The 14,671-nt window shown below is 40.9% G+C and overlaps 1 protein-coding gene across 45 annotated transcripts in view; it reads left to right on the top strand.

Annotated features, from left to right (window-relative positions):
* The window catches only part of LOC136448422 (sorbin and SH3 domain-containing protein 1-like), an 86,768-nt gene extending 72,482 nt beyond the window's left edge, over positions 1–14,286 (top strand). For 40 of the 45 annotated variants that reach the window (XM_066447951.1, XM_066447944.1, XM_066447926.1 and 37 more), the window contains 14 exons: positions 590–753; positions 2,175–2,324; positions 2,717–2,791; positions 6,602–6,769; positions 7,779–7,883; positions 8,393–8,448; positions 8,872–8,986; positions 9,157–9,270; positions 9,526–9,655; positions 10,266–10,354; positions 10,596–10,819; positions 11,244–11,410; positions 11,845–11,928; positions 12,216–14,286. In XM_066447951.1, coding sequence (XP_066304048.1) covers positions 590–753; positions 2,175–2,324; positions 2,717–2,791; positions 6,602–6,769; positions 7,779–7,883; positions 8,393–8,448; positions 8,872–8,986; positions 9,157–9,270; positions 9,526–9,655; positions 10,266–10,354; positions 10,596–10,819; positions 11,244–11,410; positions 11,845–11,928; positions 12,216–12,217 — 1,643 coding nt within the window. In that variant the 3' untranslated portion in view covers positions 12,218–14,286. Of the gene's footprint in view, positions 1–589; positions 754–2,174; positions 2,325–2,716; positions 2,792–5,547; positions 5,566–6,601; positions 6,770–7,778; positions 7,884–8,392; positions 8,449–8,871; positions 8,987–9,156; positions 9,271–9,525; positions 9,656–10,265; positions 10,355–10,595; positions 10,820–11,243; positions 11,411–11,844; positions 11,929–12,215 lie in introns of all 45 variants that reach the window. The other 5 variants (XM_066447956.1, XM_066447941.1, XM_066447948.1 and 2 more) reach the window with 5 other exon arrangements.
* The last annotated feature ends 385 nt before the right edge of the window (positions 14,287–14,671 follow it).

Raw genomic sequence — 14,671 nt, 5'->3', positions numbered from 1 at the left:
CAACTTGTTGCATGGTAGCTTTTCAGTTTGTTTTCAGACGTATACAATCATGACCACAGATGGTCAATTTGAGGTTTAAATACAGCTACATGTAATTATGTAATTGGGGTTATTGATATCAATGAATGCAGTGAGACATTGGGACATTTAAATTAGTACATCAGAACTTAAGTACATATAATTCTTGACTTTTCAATGATAAGTTTTAATTTTAGCCACTTTCAAGGTCATTAGACAACTACAATATGATTTGTTTGTTTGTTCCCACCATTGAAATTAAATGCTGTGAACTGCTCCCTTTGGCCCTAACCACTAAAATTACCAACCTCAATGTTAAAGTGATTAACACTTACTGTTACACAGTAGTAAGTCTGATAGAATGTGTCAATCATCCACAGTTGATTCCCAGATCTTAAGACTCTGTAGGAGAAAACTGAAAGATAAAGTTTAATGTGTTATCTGTGCACCTTTTCCTCATAAAAAAATTCTGATTGAGGGTACAAAGCTTACATAGTGTTTAAATAGGTTCTTCAGGAGAAATGAGCAGTGCTGTGAGATCCTGACCATTGTGAGTCTGTATGTTGATCAGGAGGGATGGCGGGAGAGTTTAACGGACCGAGCAGAGCGGAGCCGGGCCAGCGGACAGAGATCAGGTACCAGGTACAGGACAACAGGGATGCTCGCGTCATGGAGCAGGCCAGGCCGCGCAACGAGGAGGAGCTGAGGTGGCAACGGGAGGAGGAACGGAGACAGGTCAGTCATCACCTTCAGTTCTAACTGTCCCAGGGTTTGGACATGGATACCGTCAATTTGTGTAATTATGTAGAATAGGCTAACAGTTAACATGTTCACAATGTCAACTGTTATACTGTAATTCACATTGTATTGACCGCAAAGGAAAATGCACACTGTGTAGAATGCACACTCTACATGTGTGTGCAGATTACACTTGCTATGTGCAGATTGCACACACTACATGTGTGTGCAGATTGCACACTCTACCTGTGTGTGCAGATTGCACACTCTACGTGTGTGTGCAGATTGCACACTCTACATGTGTGTGCAGATTGCACACTCTACATGTGTGTGCAGATTACACTTGCTATGTGCAGATTGCACACACTACATGTGTGTGCAGATTGCACACTCTACCTGTGTGTGCAGATTGCACACTCTACGTGTGTGTGCAGATTGCACACTCTACGTGTGTGTGCAGATTGCACACTCTACGTGTGTGTGCAGATTGCACACTCTACGTGTGTGTGCAGTGTTTGCATACTAGTACTTCAGTATAATCTTTGTATGGTATCAGTGGTATATTTTATAGCTATATATAGTCTGTATGTCTAATTTGGGTGTTCATGGCTAATTCATATCCATTTTGTATGCTAATTTCTACTTTTTCTCACCTATTCATGTTATATTATGATCTGTTTTGTTGTTGATTATGAATATGAATGCAAGAGTGTGTTTGTGCAATTGTACAATGTATGTGTGGAAGTCCTTTTGTGTCTACAGGTACAATGTGTTAGGCAAGAGCCTAGGGTCTGTCACCCAGACCGTCTAACAAGGCTTATAATACATCATCTCAGACATCTCATGTTTTTGGAGAATTAACTGAAAACAGCATGGAAGCCATTCTTCCTTCAGTTAAGTAAAAATCATTCAGGGAACACAAACCTCTGCCAAGGTAGGACAGTTTCTTCTGTATGATTTACACTTATCTAAAACAAGCCAACTTACAGATAAGAGTCATAAAAATCCATTCACACCTTTTTAAGATGTTCTGTTCCAAAGCAGTCAATATTGGGAAAAAATAATCCCCTTGGCTGAGGTCAAAATCCATTCAAAGTCTAACTGCATAAATCGTTTCAAAACCACTAAAAGGCATTCATGATCCCCATTCTAATGTTGTCTCGAAAGTTTTAAAACAATAATTGCTTTAGGAAATAACAGAAGCAGAACTCACAATATGCCTGCAATCCATTGCATGTGCATAATGACATCTGTTCAGCTTATATTTACAACCCATTCATTCTGTAACTTACCATATATAGTCATAAACTCCCTTTTTGAGAGTATAATCCCATGTAGAGTAAAGCTCTTATAGCAAGTCCATGCACACAGCGAGGGGTATTTCCAGCTCAATGTTGGGTGTGTGGACTTGGTTCTAGGGAAGAGTAGTGGCTACAGGCCGACCAAAAGTAAGGGGAACAAGCCCAACACGACCCCCCTTTCCTGTGGATGCCCTATTGGCAGAGATAGAGGGGTATGTCAGAGAACTAGAGGCTTTCCAGCAGTGGGAAGGAGAGACTGGGAGTCAGGTGTGTCCTGTAAGGAACCACGTGTGTGCCTGGACCCACAGAAACCTCCACTTATAAATCATTTCCATTCAGACCAACACCTTGCAAATCTGCATGCTGACAAGATACAATGCAACGGTTTGATTTCATTTGTCCGAGTTTCATTATGAGTTTTGTGTGGCTTTTTGTTTACACTTGTTTTAAAGTTATGCATGGTTGTTTTATATGTGGAAAATATGTTTTGATTGTGTACATGTGCCATCACTGCGACCACCTCAGAGATGGCATGGCGTTTGACTTTCATTTACATTTTATGACTTCTATATGTGCTTTGCATGGACTCTGCCATTCTCCCAGCAGGGGTGTTCCTTTAGTAGCACAATTGCTGACAGAATGGATGGAATATTTTCTAGAAGGCACAGTTGTCACCTCCGCCCGTGCCACCCCCTCCCGTCCCCCCTCCACCGACGGAGGTGCAAACACCCCAGGTTTGTAAAGACAGGAACAAAACTTCTCAGTCTGTAGACTAGGCGCTGTCTTCAGTTGCTTGGCCAAGGCAGTAGAAGTGATTTTTGAATGCCTTCTCGTAGCTAGCCGACTTCTGCCGTAGTCGTAGCACTGTGCTTACCCCCTTCTGCTCTCCGCGTGTCTGTGTCCGGCTTCTGCGGTTATGTGTAAGCTCCAAGTCTCGTGTAAGCCCACTTGGGATGTTCCCAGGTGACTTAACAACATTCTCAAACAAAAGAAGAAGCCTGCAGGATTCCTTAACAGCATTTTAGCCTGAGATGTGATGATCTTGATTTTCATTGCAATGTTCTCTTGCAAGCTTACTGTTTTAAGTTGTGAGTGGCGACTCAGGGAAGTTTGCACTGTTGCATGTAGGAAGGAACAAGTCCTACTTCTGAGGCCCCACCAGTACCACCACTGCCCAAAAAGAAGGTTTGTCGTACAGACGCCAGTCATGTTGTAACTGACCGCCCATGTTAACAAATTGATTATGAAGGCCTGAGAATCAGTTAGAAAGCAAAGAAATACAAACTCCAGACAACCTAGTTCTTAGTCTAACTTAAGTTAGTATGAAAATGTCAATAGAGTAGTAATTAACAAGACTGCCCTAAAATCCCAAGAGTCGGAGTTGGATATTGTACTTTGTGTACTGTAACAGCAGTAAAGGATGATGATTGGCAATTGGTCAGAAATGATACATGTAGATGGTATCTGTGTGAAATTATTCTCCGAAAGTGTTGATGATATTGAGTAACTGCTATTTTTTCATGTTGACGATATTGATTTATCGGTAACATCTTATTAATAAGTACTGGATCTGTGCCAAATCAAGGTCATTTGCAAGGTCATCTGTTCCCATAAGAAGTAGAATCCAAATTCCAGTGGTTCTAGGCAGTCGTTATCAGTGACAAAAGTTCCTGTGGCCTTCCAACACTTAGACTAAAGTATTTCATTCTTCTCTTGTGTTTTAAATCGTTCTGAAAACTTTCCCTTTGATGAAAGATTCTGGAAGTTTGTTTCCAACACTCTTATTGGAAATGGCCCAAAGAAGTCCTTTAAAGTGCAACATGTAATTGAAAGTTGTTTGGCTCTTCTGCACAGCAACAAAGATGGCTCTGTTTATCTGATTCTTAAGATGGAAATTGTACATTCCATGCACCAACCATGCAACCCATGACTTTGCTTAAGGTCAGATATCTGATTGATGACCTTGATGAATCCTACATGGAAGCCCCCACAGCGGTGTTCCCTGGCGGCTGGGAAAAAGGGCATGTTTGTTGGCAGTCTGAGAGGTATTATGATAGGGATTTGTGAGGTATGCTGGCCCAGTACTGTCACCCTCAGCTGTAAGGGAGGAATTACCCAGTCTTACTTACTAGTCCACTGACCTGCACCATGTCAGGGATCACTCTCTACTGTAAACAGTACTGATGGTTGGCAAAACAGGATCTGCCTGCCTGCCCAAATTACTGTTTTCTGTGTGTGAGTTGTTGTGCGTTGGAGCCAGTCCCTCGCCATTCCAGTGTAGAAATTTTCTCTGGGATGGAGGCGACTGACGATATGGTTTTTCCCGCCCGTTTTCGGAAGGGGCCACCGCCAGACCCGCCGCCACGCATGGACTTACTGAGAAAGAAGATTTCGGTAGGCCATCTTAACAATGCACATTCAAGTTTTGATGTGTACTTTTCTTATCCCAATTAGCCTTAACTTCAACTTCAACTGAAATCCCTCAGATAATCACTTCTGAAAATGTTGCACAACCATCTATGCAGTTTTCATCCAAAATTATGAATACTTATTCTGCATGTGATGTGCATACTTAATAATGTTGTGCAAACAATCAGTTAATCTAGTAGTCTTCTAATTTTCCTTGTTCTGATAATGTTAATGCAAAATTTCAAGCAACATGCCCTGTAAATGATACATCTACATTTGTGCCAAAGAGTCCAAGTTTAAGTGACTGTGTAATTTCTAAACTGTTATCTGTAAGTATGCCATTTGATAACACTGCACTAAATCCTGGAACAGCTGGATCAATTACACCTCTGGGATTGTCTACCCTTATCTTGGTTTTAGTTGGCTCAAGGCTTAGCAAGAAAAATGTTCCTAAAATAGGTGTCTGAACAATATGTTAGACAAGAGATGTTCAAGATGGTGACATAGTACATAGTGCCATGTAGTTGGGGATGAGGGCCATCAAGTCTAGCAATGGAGGTGACGGGAGTAGGAAGACTTTTGATCCTATATATAGGACTGGTGCTGTTTTTAAGTTTCAATCTGATTTGGCCTCTCACAGTTGTATGGAAAGATTCTACAGGGACACCCCACCCTTATCACTGAAATGTAACAGGTACTGAATACTTCCATACACAATCTTCACTGCCCATTACACAAAATAGTACTCAGGTTCCCTTATCACTGCAAGTGGATGTGTTTGGCTGTTGCCATCCTACAGATTTCCGAGGAATATTGTGTTTTTAGAGTCAATACGATACACCATGGGTCCAAAGCAAGCCTTTGACTGACTCTTCACCATGCTTGTATGTGGTATTTTGTGGATGGAGTGTTGGGAACTAACGAGTTCAATTCAGAATATGGCTTTCCTGTGTGTGTTCAACTCACATACCAGGAAAAATGTTTGATATTCCCCTTACTGTACCGGTTGTTGATAAACATTCAAGAGTTTGAATGTTCTGACACTAACTCTTCTGCTACTTTCTGCCTCTTTTGCATGCAGCGCAAGGAAGAGCTGAATGTAAGCCTGGTGAACTATCTGCTGTCTTTTTATTAGACACCTTGTGGAAGCAGTCGCAAATATGAGTGCTACGTAATGAGCTAAACTTTTGTCCAATTAAACACAAACAGTGATTTTTTTCTTGACAATGTAGAATCTCACTTAATTTATTTGCAACTGCTTTCAACTTGATGAGATGCTTTTCTTCAACTTAATCATTAATTTAAAAGCACTAACATGTAACCTTAGTATAGAGCTGACAGTAGTTGTAGTCTGGTGTAATGACGTTTTGTTGTGTTTTTGTGCCATATTTAACTTTGAAATACATTACCATAAATGTCAATTTTACTGGACCTACATGTCATGTATTAGGTAGTACAATCATGTAGTATACATTTAGTCGCATTGAGTGATGATTGACTGTACCAAGTCTGCTGAAAACAGCATTTTTGCCCTGAGTTTGTTTGAAACTCATGTTTCGTATTCAACAGAAATAACTCATTTTGCCTTCAAATCTGCACACATCTGGAAAACAGACTGGTAAATGAATTGCATAATAGTTTGCTGTAGGGGAGAAATTTGAGTGATCCCTTTGCCAAACCTTGCAGTCTCTAAAAGGCCAGCTTTGTCCCCAAGGCTTATACCAGACACTCTCAGCTGCCTGGCAATGCTGTATATGCCCACAGGGCAACAGATAAAGGGCCAAGAGGGCAATCAGCAAGATTTCAAATAAGGTCTATCCTCCAAAAGGAACGTCTACAATGAAGAGTATCTCAGCAAGGTTGTTTACTAAGTGCAAGCAAAGGCATCAAAAGATTCGGCTGTTCAAAATGCATATTTTCCGTGTGTTTACCAAGGTAAGTGAATCACAGAATGTCCTCAAGAATTCAAATTATCTCGCAAACAATCAAACAGTGTGTAGATATATCATTCAGATGTAAAAAAAAACAGACTTCATTCCAAAGCTGTTTATAGGGCTTAGAACATGTCCCTGTATTTGTAATAAGATTCACAGTTGTTGAGTGCGGGGTTCATGTTGAGTGATGTTGGATTCCAGAGGATATTGGAAGAAGAGAGGAGGAAAAAGATGCTTGAAGAGGAGGCACAGCAGCGAGCGAGGAAACACTCAGCTAACGCGGAGCGCCCGGTTGTGGTGCCGAGTAACAGATACGATGACACCCAGGTGACGCCGCCAACTAAGATCTCCATTGAAGTCAAGAAAGAGGTATTGAAATCATTGTGTAAAATGATATCTGTGTGACTAGTGAAAAATTTTTAAAAATGAATTGTGCAGAAATTGCTCATTCATGGTCTTAAAAATGCCTACGACTATGATTGTTTTTGTTTTTTTCATCAGTAGTTTGTGTACCATATTTAACATACATTACCATGTATATCTAATAGCCAGGACTAGAAGTATATGTCATGTAAGTTACGTGTTTTTTGTAGCAGTATGAATTTGGTTCAAGCCATTTAAATTTTGTTTTCAGCATGAAAATAATCATATTTCTTTGCAGATGTAGTGGTTGTATTGATTACAACTTATTGTATTCTGATATGGACCACTATTGATCAATGTATTTATCAACAGCGTAGTAGGCATTTAAATTTTCAAAAACACCATGAATTAGCACTATTTCTACACAATGTACGTATCATTTGTTTTGTCAATAATTTGTTAATAAGAATTTGTGCATGTTGTTATGCTCTTTTATGGTTGTGTCTGTAAAGTTTCACTGGGTTAAAATTCTGCAGCCTGCACACCATCCTACCCCCTGGTATTTCCCCCCAAACTTTGACCTATTGTTTCATATTTAGTGTTTGTCTGGCATAGTCCAAGAGTATATTTCACAAGAAGTCTCCCTCTCTTTTCACTTTCTGGCCATTAGACCCAATGAAGTTTTCTGCTTGTAGTTTGCTTGTAGATTGTAATTTTACAAAAACTGCAAATACATAATATGTCAAATTGATATCTTTCATATCATTTTATTCATCAAAATTTCATCTAGACAATACAATTGTCAGCCTGAAGAGCATTGTTGATATTGTGTGCCACCTAGCATGTATGTATCTTTTTTAAAATTTGGATACAGTACAGTTAAATTCATGCACATGTTTTTTTTTATCATAACAAAGCAAATTGAATGCTCCTCACTGATGTCCAAGTCTTATGCTTTATAGTGCATGCCTTGTAATGTAATATCAGGTCCTCCCCTGCATGTTTTGGTCCACAGCCAAGCCCCCCTTCCTTTGAGGCCAGTCCGGAAATCCTGCATGCACAGCGGGTGCGCCCGGTGCATGTTGGGGCGCTCCCGCTAACTACACATAACAACACTGAGGTGAGACTGTGTGGCAGAAGGGCATCCCTCCCCTCCCCCTCCCCTCAGGCATTTACTACTACCTAAACAATGGCACTAGTCACCTGTACTCACATAAGGGTTTTACTCAGACTCTAGGGCCACAGTAGGTAAGACTTGTGAATAGCAAAACTTTGGCTTACCAGTTACAAAATGTATATTGTGGCGTCCTGGACAATCATGGCAGCCATGGCAAGTGTTTTCTGTTAGCTTTTAAGTTTGTTTGCTATTTTTGAGATGCTGTTGAGTTGTTCAGTTTTATTGTTAAAATAGAAACCACCTACCTCTTATTCAAAAGCTGGGGTGTGTACATGTACATGTAGAAAATGATTACGGTTGTTGTTGTGTTCTGTCTTTTCACCCACCCTTAGGAATCCTTTATCCCAACCTTAATTTTTTCGCCATCTTCACATCTCCAGCTTACATATACGTGTACATGTAGCTCAGAATGATGACTGTGTAATAATGAACTTATTCCATCTTTCTTTCAGACTGGAGTAAGAGCACAGGCAAGGGCTTTGTACCCCTTCAAAGCACAGAACTCAAAGTAAGTGTCTATCTCCAAAGTACTACAGAAAACATCAACAGCAGTTGACAGGTGTCATCTTCTTGTGACATCTTGAACAACCTGCAAAGTATGTCCTGGGTTTGAATCCCCTGACATGCCACTGATGCTGTGCCCTTACCACGACTCTCCTCACTCCACCCAGATGTAAAAACAGGTACCTGACTTCACGCGGGGAGGTACAACATGTAAAAGGCGGTGAAAGGAGAGAGTTGAGATCCACCTTCCAATATAACCGTGCCCTAAACCAAAGATATTACACAATGTCAATGTATATTAATGTCCTTGCCTAGACACAGTGGATAACAACACACTGCCCCTACTGCCTCAAAAAAGGCCATGGGACTACCTTTACCTATCGTTACCTCTTATTAAATATCTTCCTGTCTTTGTTCTACCCTGTAGGGAGCTGTCCTTCAAGAAAGGAGACGTTATCTACCTGACGAGGCAAGTCGACAAGAACTGGTACGAAGGAGAACACAACGGATATGTGGGGATCTTCCCTCTCAACTACATCGAGGTCAGAACCCTTCAATCAAGTTACTAAAACTTTTTGTTGTTGCTGTTGTGAGATGATGTATTGAAAGTGTTTGATACCTAATTACCACATTTATAACTGTTACAGAAGAGAATCAACAGTGCAGAATTATCTATGACTGATCACGAAATGGTGTGCTAACTTTACTCCAGGTGATCACCTCATTGGAGGAGGCCCAGAAGACTGCTACCCAGGGGTCAGAGGGCAGTGCAAGAGCTAAGTACAGCTTTGTAGGGGAGACGCAAGTGGAGCTTTCTCTGAAAAAGGTACAGACCATTGTCTCTGAAGCTCATTTTATTACTATTCCAGTAGAGGATGATTTGGTATTGAGAGTAATAACAATAGTGTGGTTGATTTAAGGGAGTAAGGAATTCATCTCAAGGTTTTGAATTTTTTTCTCAATGCGATTTGTGATGGTTTTTTTTTTCCTTCAACCTTTTGATGAACCAGAAATTGTGTGTGATATCAGTAGTTTGACTGAAATTTTAAATAAACTTCAGATGTGTTATTATCTTCTTTAGAACGACATTGTAACTCTACTGAGGAGGGTGGACAACAACTGGTACGAGGGCCAGATAGGCAATAGGCAAGGCATCTTCCCTGTGTCCTACGTGGAGGTCTATAAGGAGCCAGGGGATTCAACACAGACAGGTTAGGGTCTGCTGCACTCTTTCTTCTCACATTTCAGATGCCAGATTTTCATACTTCACCACTGTGTGACGATAAGGTTTACTTCAAGGTGGATAGTCTTATTTACTGAGGCTTGGTATGTGGGCTAACATAATCAGAGTCTTTGCTGAGGCTGTAGAAACCATTTATGAAGGACTGCAGGACCCTCCCTCCCTCCTGGGATGGAAATTTGCTTGTTGGAATGCACAAAAATCCCCCCCATTCATCAAAAAAACCTCATGACATCAAAATCATGGTGAAAATATATTTTTTTCAGCTTAAAATTATGACAACTTCAGCAACGAAAAGTAATAACATGGGTTCCCAAACAAGGAGTGGGACAGAAATATTCCAGCTGGAGACAGCCCAGCTGGAGACAGCCCTGGTTACAGTTAAAGTTCAGAGATTGAGCATCAGTTTTTGGATGAGCTGTGAACAGTATGTGTGGCTTAAACACATTATACGTTCATCTAAAGTAAGTCACTGAGATGTTGGGAATTATTTTAGATACCATAGAAGTTTGAAGAGTAGAATAAGAATCAAAAGTACCATTTTTATATAATGATGTCATGCTTTTTGTGCTACCTTTCAGACATCAGCCCCCCTGCCCAGCCTCAGAGCTACCCCGTCCACATCAAGGCAAGCCCCCCTGTGGCCAGGAAACCCATCAGTCCTAGAGCGGTAAGGACCCTGTCTCATTTGCAGTACAATTGTGTACTGGAGGCCAATCTTGTACAGGCACAGATGTATAATGCCCAACTCAGATGTCTTAAGACTTTATTATGAAAAGTCAATTCTGTCATAGCCACACATGGATTCTTCAGGAAATATCACCTTTAACACAGGTTTCTGTAGCATTGTTGATGTATGCCATTTCCTGTAATATGGCACTGAACAATTGTTGCATTTCTGGCTCCTATAGCAGAGAACGCCGTCTCCACAGCAAGTCCCCAACCAGCAGTTCTACAGCAACCGCGACAACTTTGTGTACAACGGTGGCCCCCACCCCCGCAGCGCACCGCCCCCTCAGCACGTCTCCCCGCCACAGCACGTGTCTCCGCCCCAACATGTACCTCCTCCGCAGCATGTCTCACCACCAATGCAGCCTCATGCCAACGCCATGCCACCTCCTCCCTCAGGGGAAAAGTAAGGCTCACACTTTACTACTTGATTAGCCATTTGTGGTCACTGGCTACAAAGCTGCTACACACAATCTAACGAAGTTAGGGATTATTTTTCAAGGGTTGTAGTTAAGACGATATTAGCCTGGAACTTTTTTTCTGAGTCTCAGTGAATGTTAATCTTGAATCTTTGAGGCATTATTCTTGTAGGTTGGTTGTAATGTAAAGTTGTAACTTGTATGTACATGTAACGTAACAATAGAATTTTGTAAACTGCAATTGCTGCAAAAGAAAACATAAGCTTAATCTGGACGTAATATGATGTGCCTGCACATACATTACCAATCTGTGTGTGAGAGTGAATATTTGACACAGGACTTTGTATGTACAAACATGTATTTCCAGTGTGTCAAAAGTATTAAACTTGAGCCTTTGGCCCCCCTCCCCAGATATCGTGCTATCTACAGCTATCACCCGCAGAACGAGGATGAGCTAGAGCTGACAGAAGACGACGTGGTGCTTGTGATGGAAAAGTGTGACGACGGTTGGTTCGTTGGAACGTCGCAGAGAACTGGACAATTTGGGACATTCCCCGGGAACTACGTTGTAGAGATATGTGAGTATGAACGGATGGAGGTTGAATGATAGTCAAAGAAATAACTCAACAACCCTGGTATTATCTTTTGATTTTAGTGTCACTTACAGAGTTTGGAAAAAAACAAGGTTGGGTATCATACATGGAGGGTGCCAATCGCATGCTATGGTCACATTTCCAGACCCAGGCCCGGTCTGGCTTTTTTCAGGAACGAAAAATAAAAGCATGTGTCAAGAAATATACACAGAGTTTACCCTGGTACTCAATAACATGACTAATCTTTTTTTTTTGGGGGGGGGGGGTGTTTTGCTATCCTTTGTTCTTGTAAATTGCCCAGCCAGGCCCCTGTTTGGAAATGTGACCATAGCATGACTAAACCTAACTTCTTTTACCTTTGCCATATAATGAGGGTTAGTACAATTTGAGCTCCCTTCCTCTCTGTGTATATCCTGTAGGCAGGGCAGGGAGTACCCTCAAGGTGGTTCCATGGGACAAATCTAAGCCATGGACTGCTCAAATGGCTGACAACTCATACGTCTGTGAGACCCTTGCCTTTCCCTTCTCCCCCGCACTTCAGACCAAGAGCAAAATCACTAGGAACCGCACTGACATCTAGCTGTACTGTAACATGGGAAATTGACACCAGTGTTTTTCACAACTTTTTGTGCACAAATTTGCTAGAAGCAGCTGACTACTAGCACTACTAAGATGTTGCCAGTAGCACATCTGCTGAATAACACACATTTGCCTACCTGTATCTTTGCTGGCGCTACTTTACCATTGATCGTACGAATTAGAAGTTGACTATTCGTTCTGCTTGTTTCAGAGTGATGGATAGAGTGAAAGAGAGGAGAGGAGAGACCAGGGTGTGGCCAATCTCCGTTCAAGCAGGACTCGTGCACTGAAAACACCATGAGCCTAGACACAAACTATTGTACTCCCAACTTTTGCCAGTTTGGAAGACAAAACAGAAGATCCGGGCCTCAAACTTCAGCATTTGTAGGCTTTTCTAGGTGTCATCGTGTGTATGTAATTTATACAGTATGTACAATATGCTTCTACAATTTTAGCTTGTAAATTAGTGAATATTTAAATACTCTACACAAAATACGTCGCTTCCCATTTTCAGGTGTCATGCTAGCAGAGTGTAGAATATGTACAGGGGTCATACGGGGGTGCAGTGAAAAGGGCAAGGCTACATGAGCTTAACAGGATGTAGGGGACCTCTGCATGAGATGCAAGGTGGGGATTTTAAGTGTTGACATGGGAGCCTGTAGATGAGATGCTCAACTTGCCTATCTATGTAGAGAAAGCCACTGCAAAATGATACTGAATCGTTAGGTGCCCTAAAATTTAGAAAAAGTATAAACAAAAAACCTACCATCACAGCTCCTATATACTATTACTGATCACTGTTCATAAACATCGTGCTGTACCTATATGTTCAGCTCATCCCTGTGGTTGAGATCGAGTCACCTTAACATGATCAAAAGGTGTTTCCTGATTAGGTCACCACAGGTGAAAGGTCAGAGGTTTATTATAATGTGACTTGAAAAGAGAAGATGCAGAGAGGAAAGACTGCTACGCAAAACATGTTGACATGATTGCCAAGATGATAAATGAATGTGCAGAAGAAGTTTTACTCAAATTATAGATTGTTGGAAGAGAGGATTGGAAGAGGAGGGGATGACTGAATGGCATGATCAGCTTGAAATGGAAGTAATACTTAGTAAAACTTCTGTATATGAATGACTTACATGTATGTAACATAGCGCCTTTTTGTAACACTTTATGGAACCAAATCTTTTGCTTGCATTTCTGACCATACAAAACACTACATGTAGGCATAGGCATTTCTTGCCAGGGACAGAATTTAGTGTTACTCTTTAATTTTTCTTATAGTTGATAGACATCAGGAGAATACTTGCTTTTATTAAGTATACTAATGTTATGTCTATTGTTTTACAATTGTGATAAATTCTAGAGAATGTTTTGTAATCAGGGTACCAAAAGTAGGCACTGGTAAAACATGGCTTTTTGACTTGTAAAGATTGAATCTTGTACAAAACTTCAGCTGTGGCCATCATGTAGCAATGTGGCAGATGTTGGCTTTTGTTTCAGTATCTGATACAGAAGAGGAAGGGGGCTAGCTTATGTGATTAACAATGTTGTAAGCTACACAATAGTGTGTAGTAGTGGACATAGGAGACAAGGATAGGGAAGAGGTGTAAGTTGTAATAGACAGTTTTTCTTGACATGTCTTTCAATTTTTCATGTTCAAGTGGCAAAAATGTTGCCACTATGGAACTGAAAGGTCTCTCCCTAAGCCCTTGAATTGATACAATGAATCAAAGTTCGAAATTGTAGCATTCATTTCAAAAACCCCTCATCATACACAGAATACAATTTGTAAGGCTCCTTCTACCATGATGGTAGAACTGCTTTAGCTGCCCCCCTTCCATAAATGGGTTGATCCTGTAGCAAGTAAAGCTGGATAACCACTTTTTTAGGGGGGTGTTATTTTTGTAGCAAAACAACACCCTGATAATATTGTAAGTACAAGCATTTATATTTGAAGTGCTCATTACAAGGTATTCGAAATACATGTAGAGGCTAAGTAGCACTTTGTTAGATAGAATTGTGTGAAACCATTTCCGTTTTTTTGCTTGGACAGAAAGCTTTTTGATATCTCAGTGAAATGCGCTGCTGCAACAGGAGTAGGTGTTTGTCATCAGTCCCTTATTTATAATATCCCCGCAGATATATTGTATTTTTAGCCAGCATATCTTTACATACATATCTTTAAGCAGTAGCAACTGATTTTGTTCTCCGTTCGCTGTCACATCTCTTCTGTCGCATTTGTGGTGTATCTTTACCAAATAAACTATCATCAGGTAGCTGGATGGTGTTTGAGTTTATTTTGATATTTCAAGCTAGTCGTTAAGAAAGGTATCTCACTGGGCCGTGCCTGTTGGTGACAAATTATTGCGGCAACGTTGCGAATTTTTCGCCAATTTTCCCTAATAGCGTTCACACTAACGTGTACGACGGACGGGTAAAATGCGTGACCTCTACAAACAAAATAGCCGCGCCTGGAACGTCACATCCTCGGCGTCGGCCCCAAATTACATTGTGTAGATACAACATAACTTTATTGGAAATCTCAGTGTTGCCGCTGAATTGAAAACAAATGTATAATTATAAAGATTCATCAAAAAGAGATTGGTATAATAGTGATTGCGCCTGTTGGCGACTACTCCCCAACTAGTTCGCGCCTATTTG

This window comes from Branchiostoma lanceolatum, chromosome 14, assembly GCF_035083965.1.
Source record: "Branchiostoma lanceolatum isolate klBraLanc5 chromosome 14, klBraLanc5.hap2, whole genome shotgun sequence".
NCBI lineage: Eukaryota > Metazoa > Chordata > Leptocardii > Amphioxiformes > Branchiostomatidae > Branchiostoma > Branchiostoma lanceolatum.
This window is presented reverse-complemented; position numbering and strand designations above follow the sequence as displayed.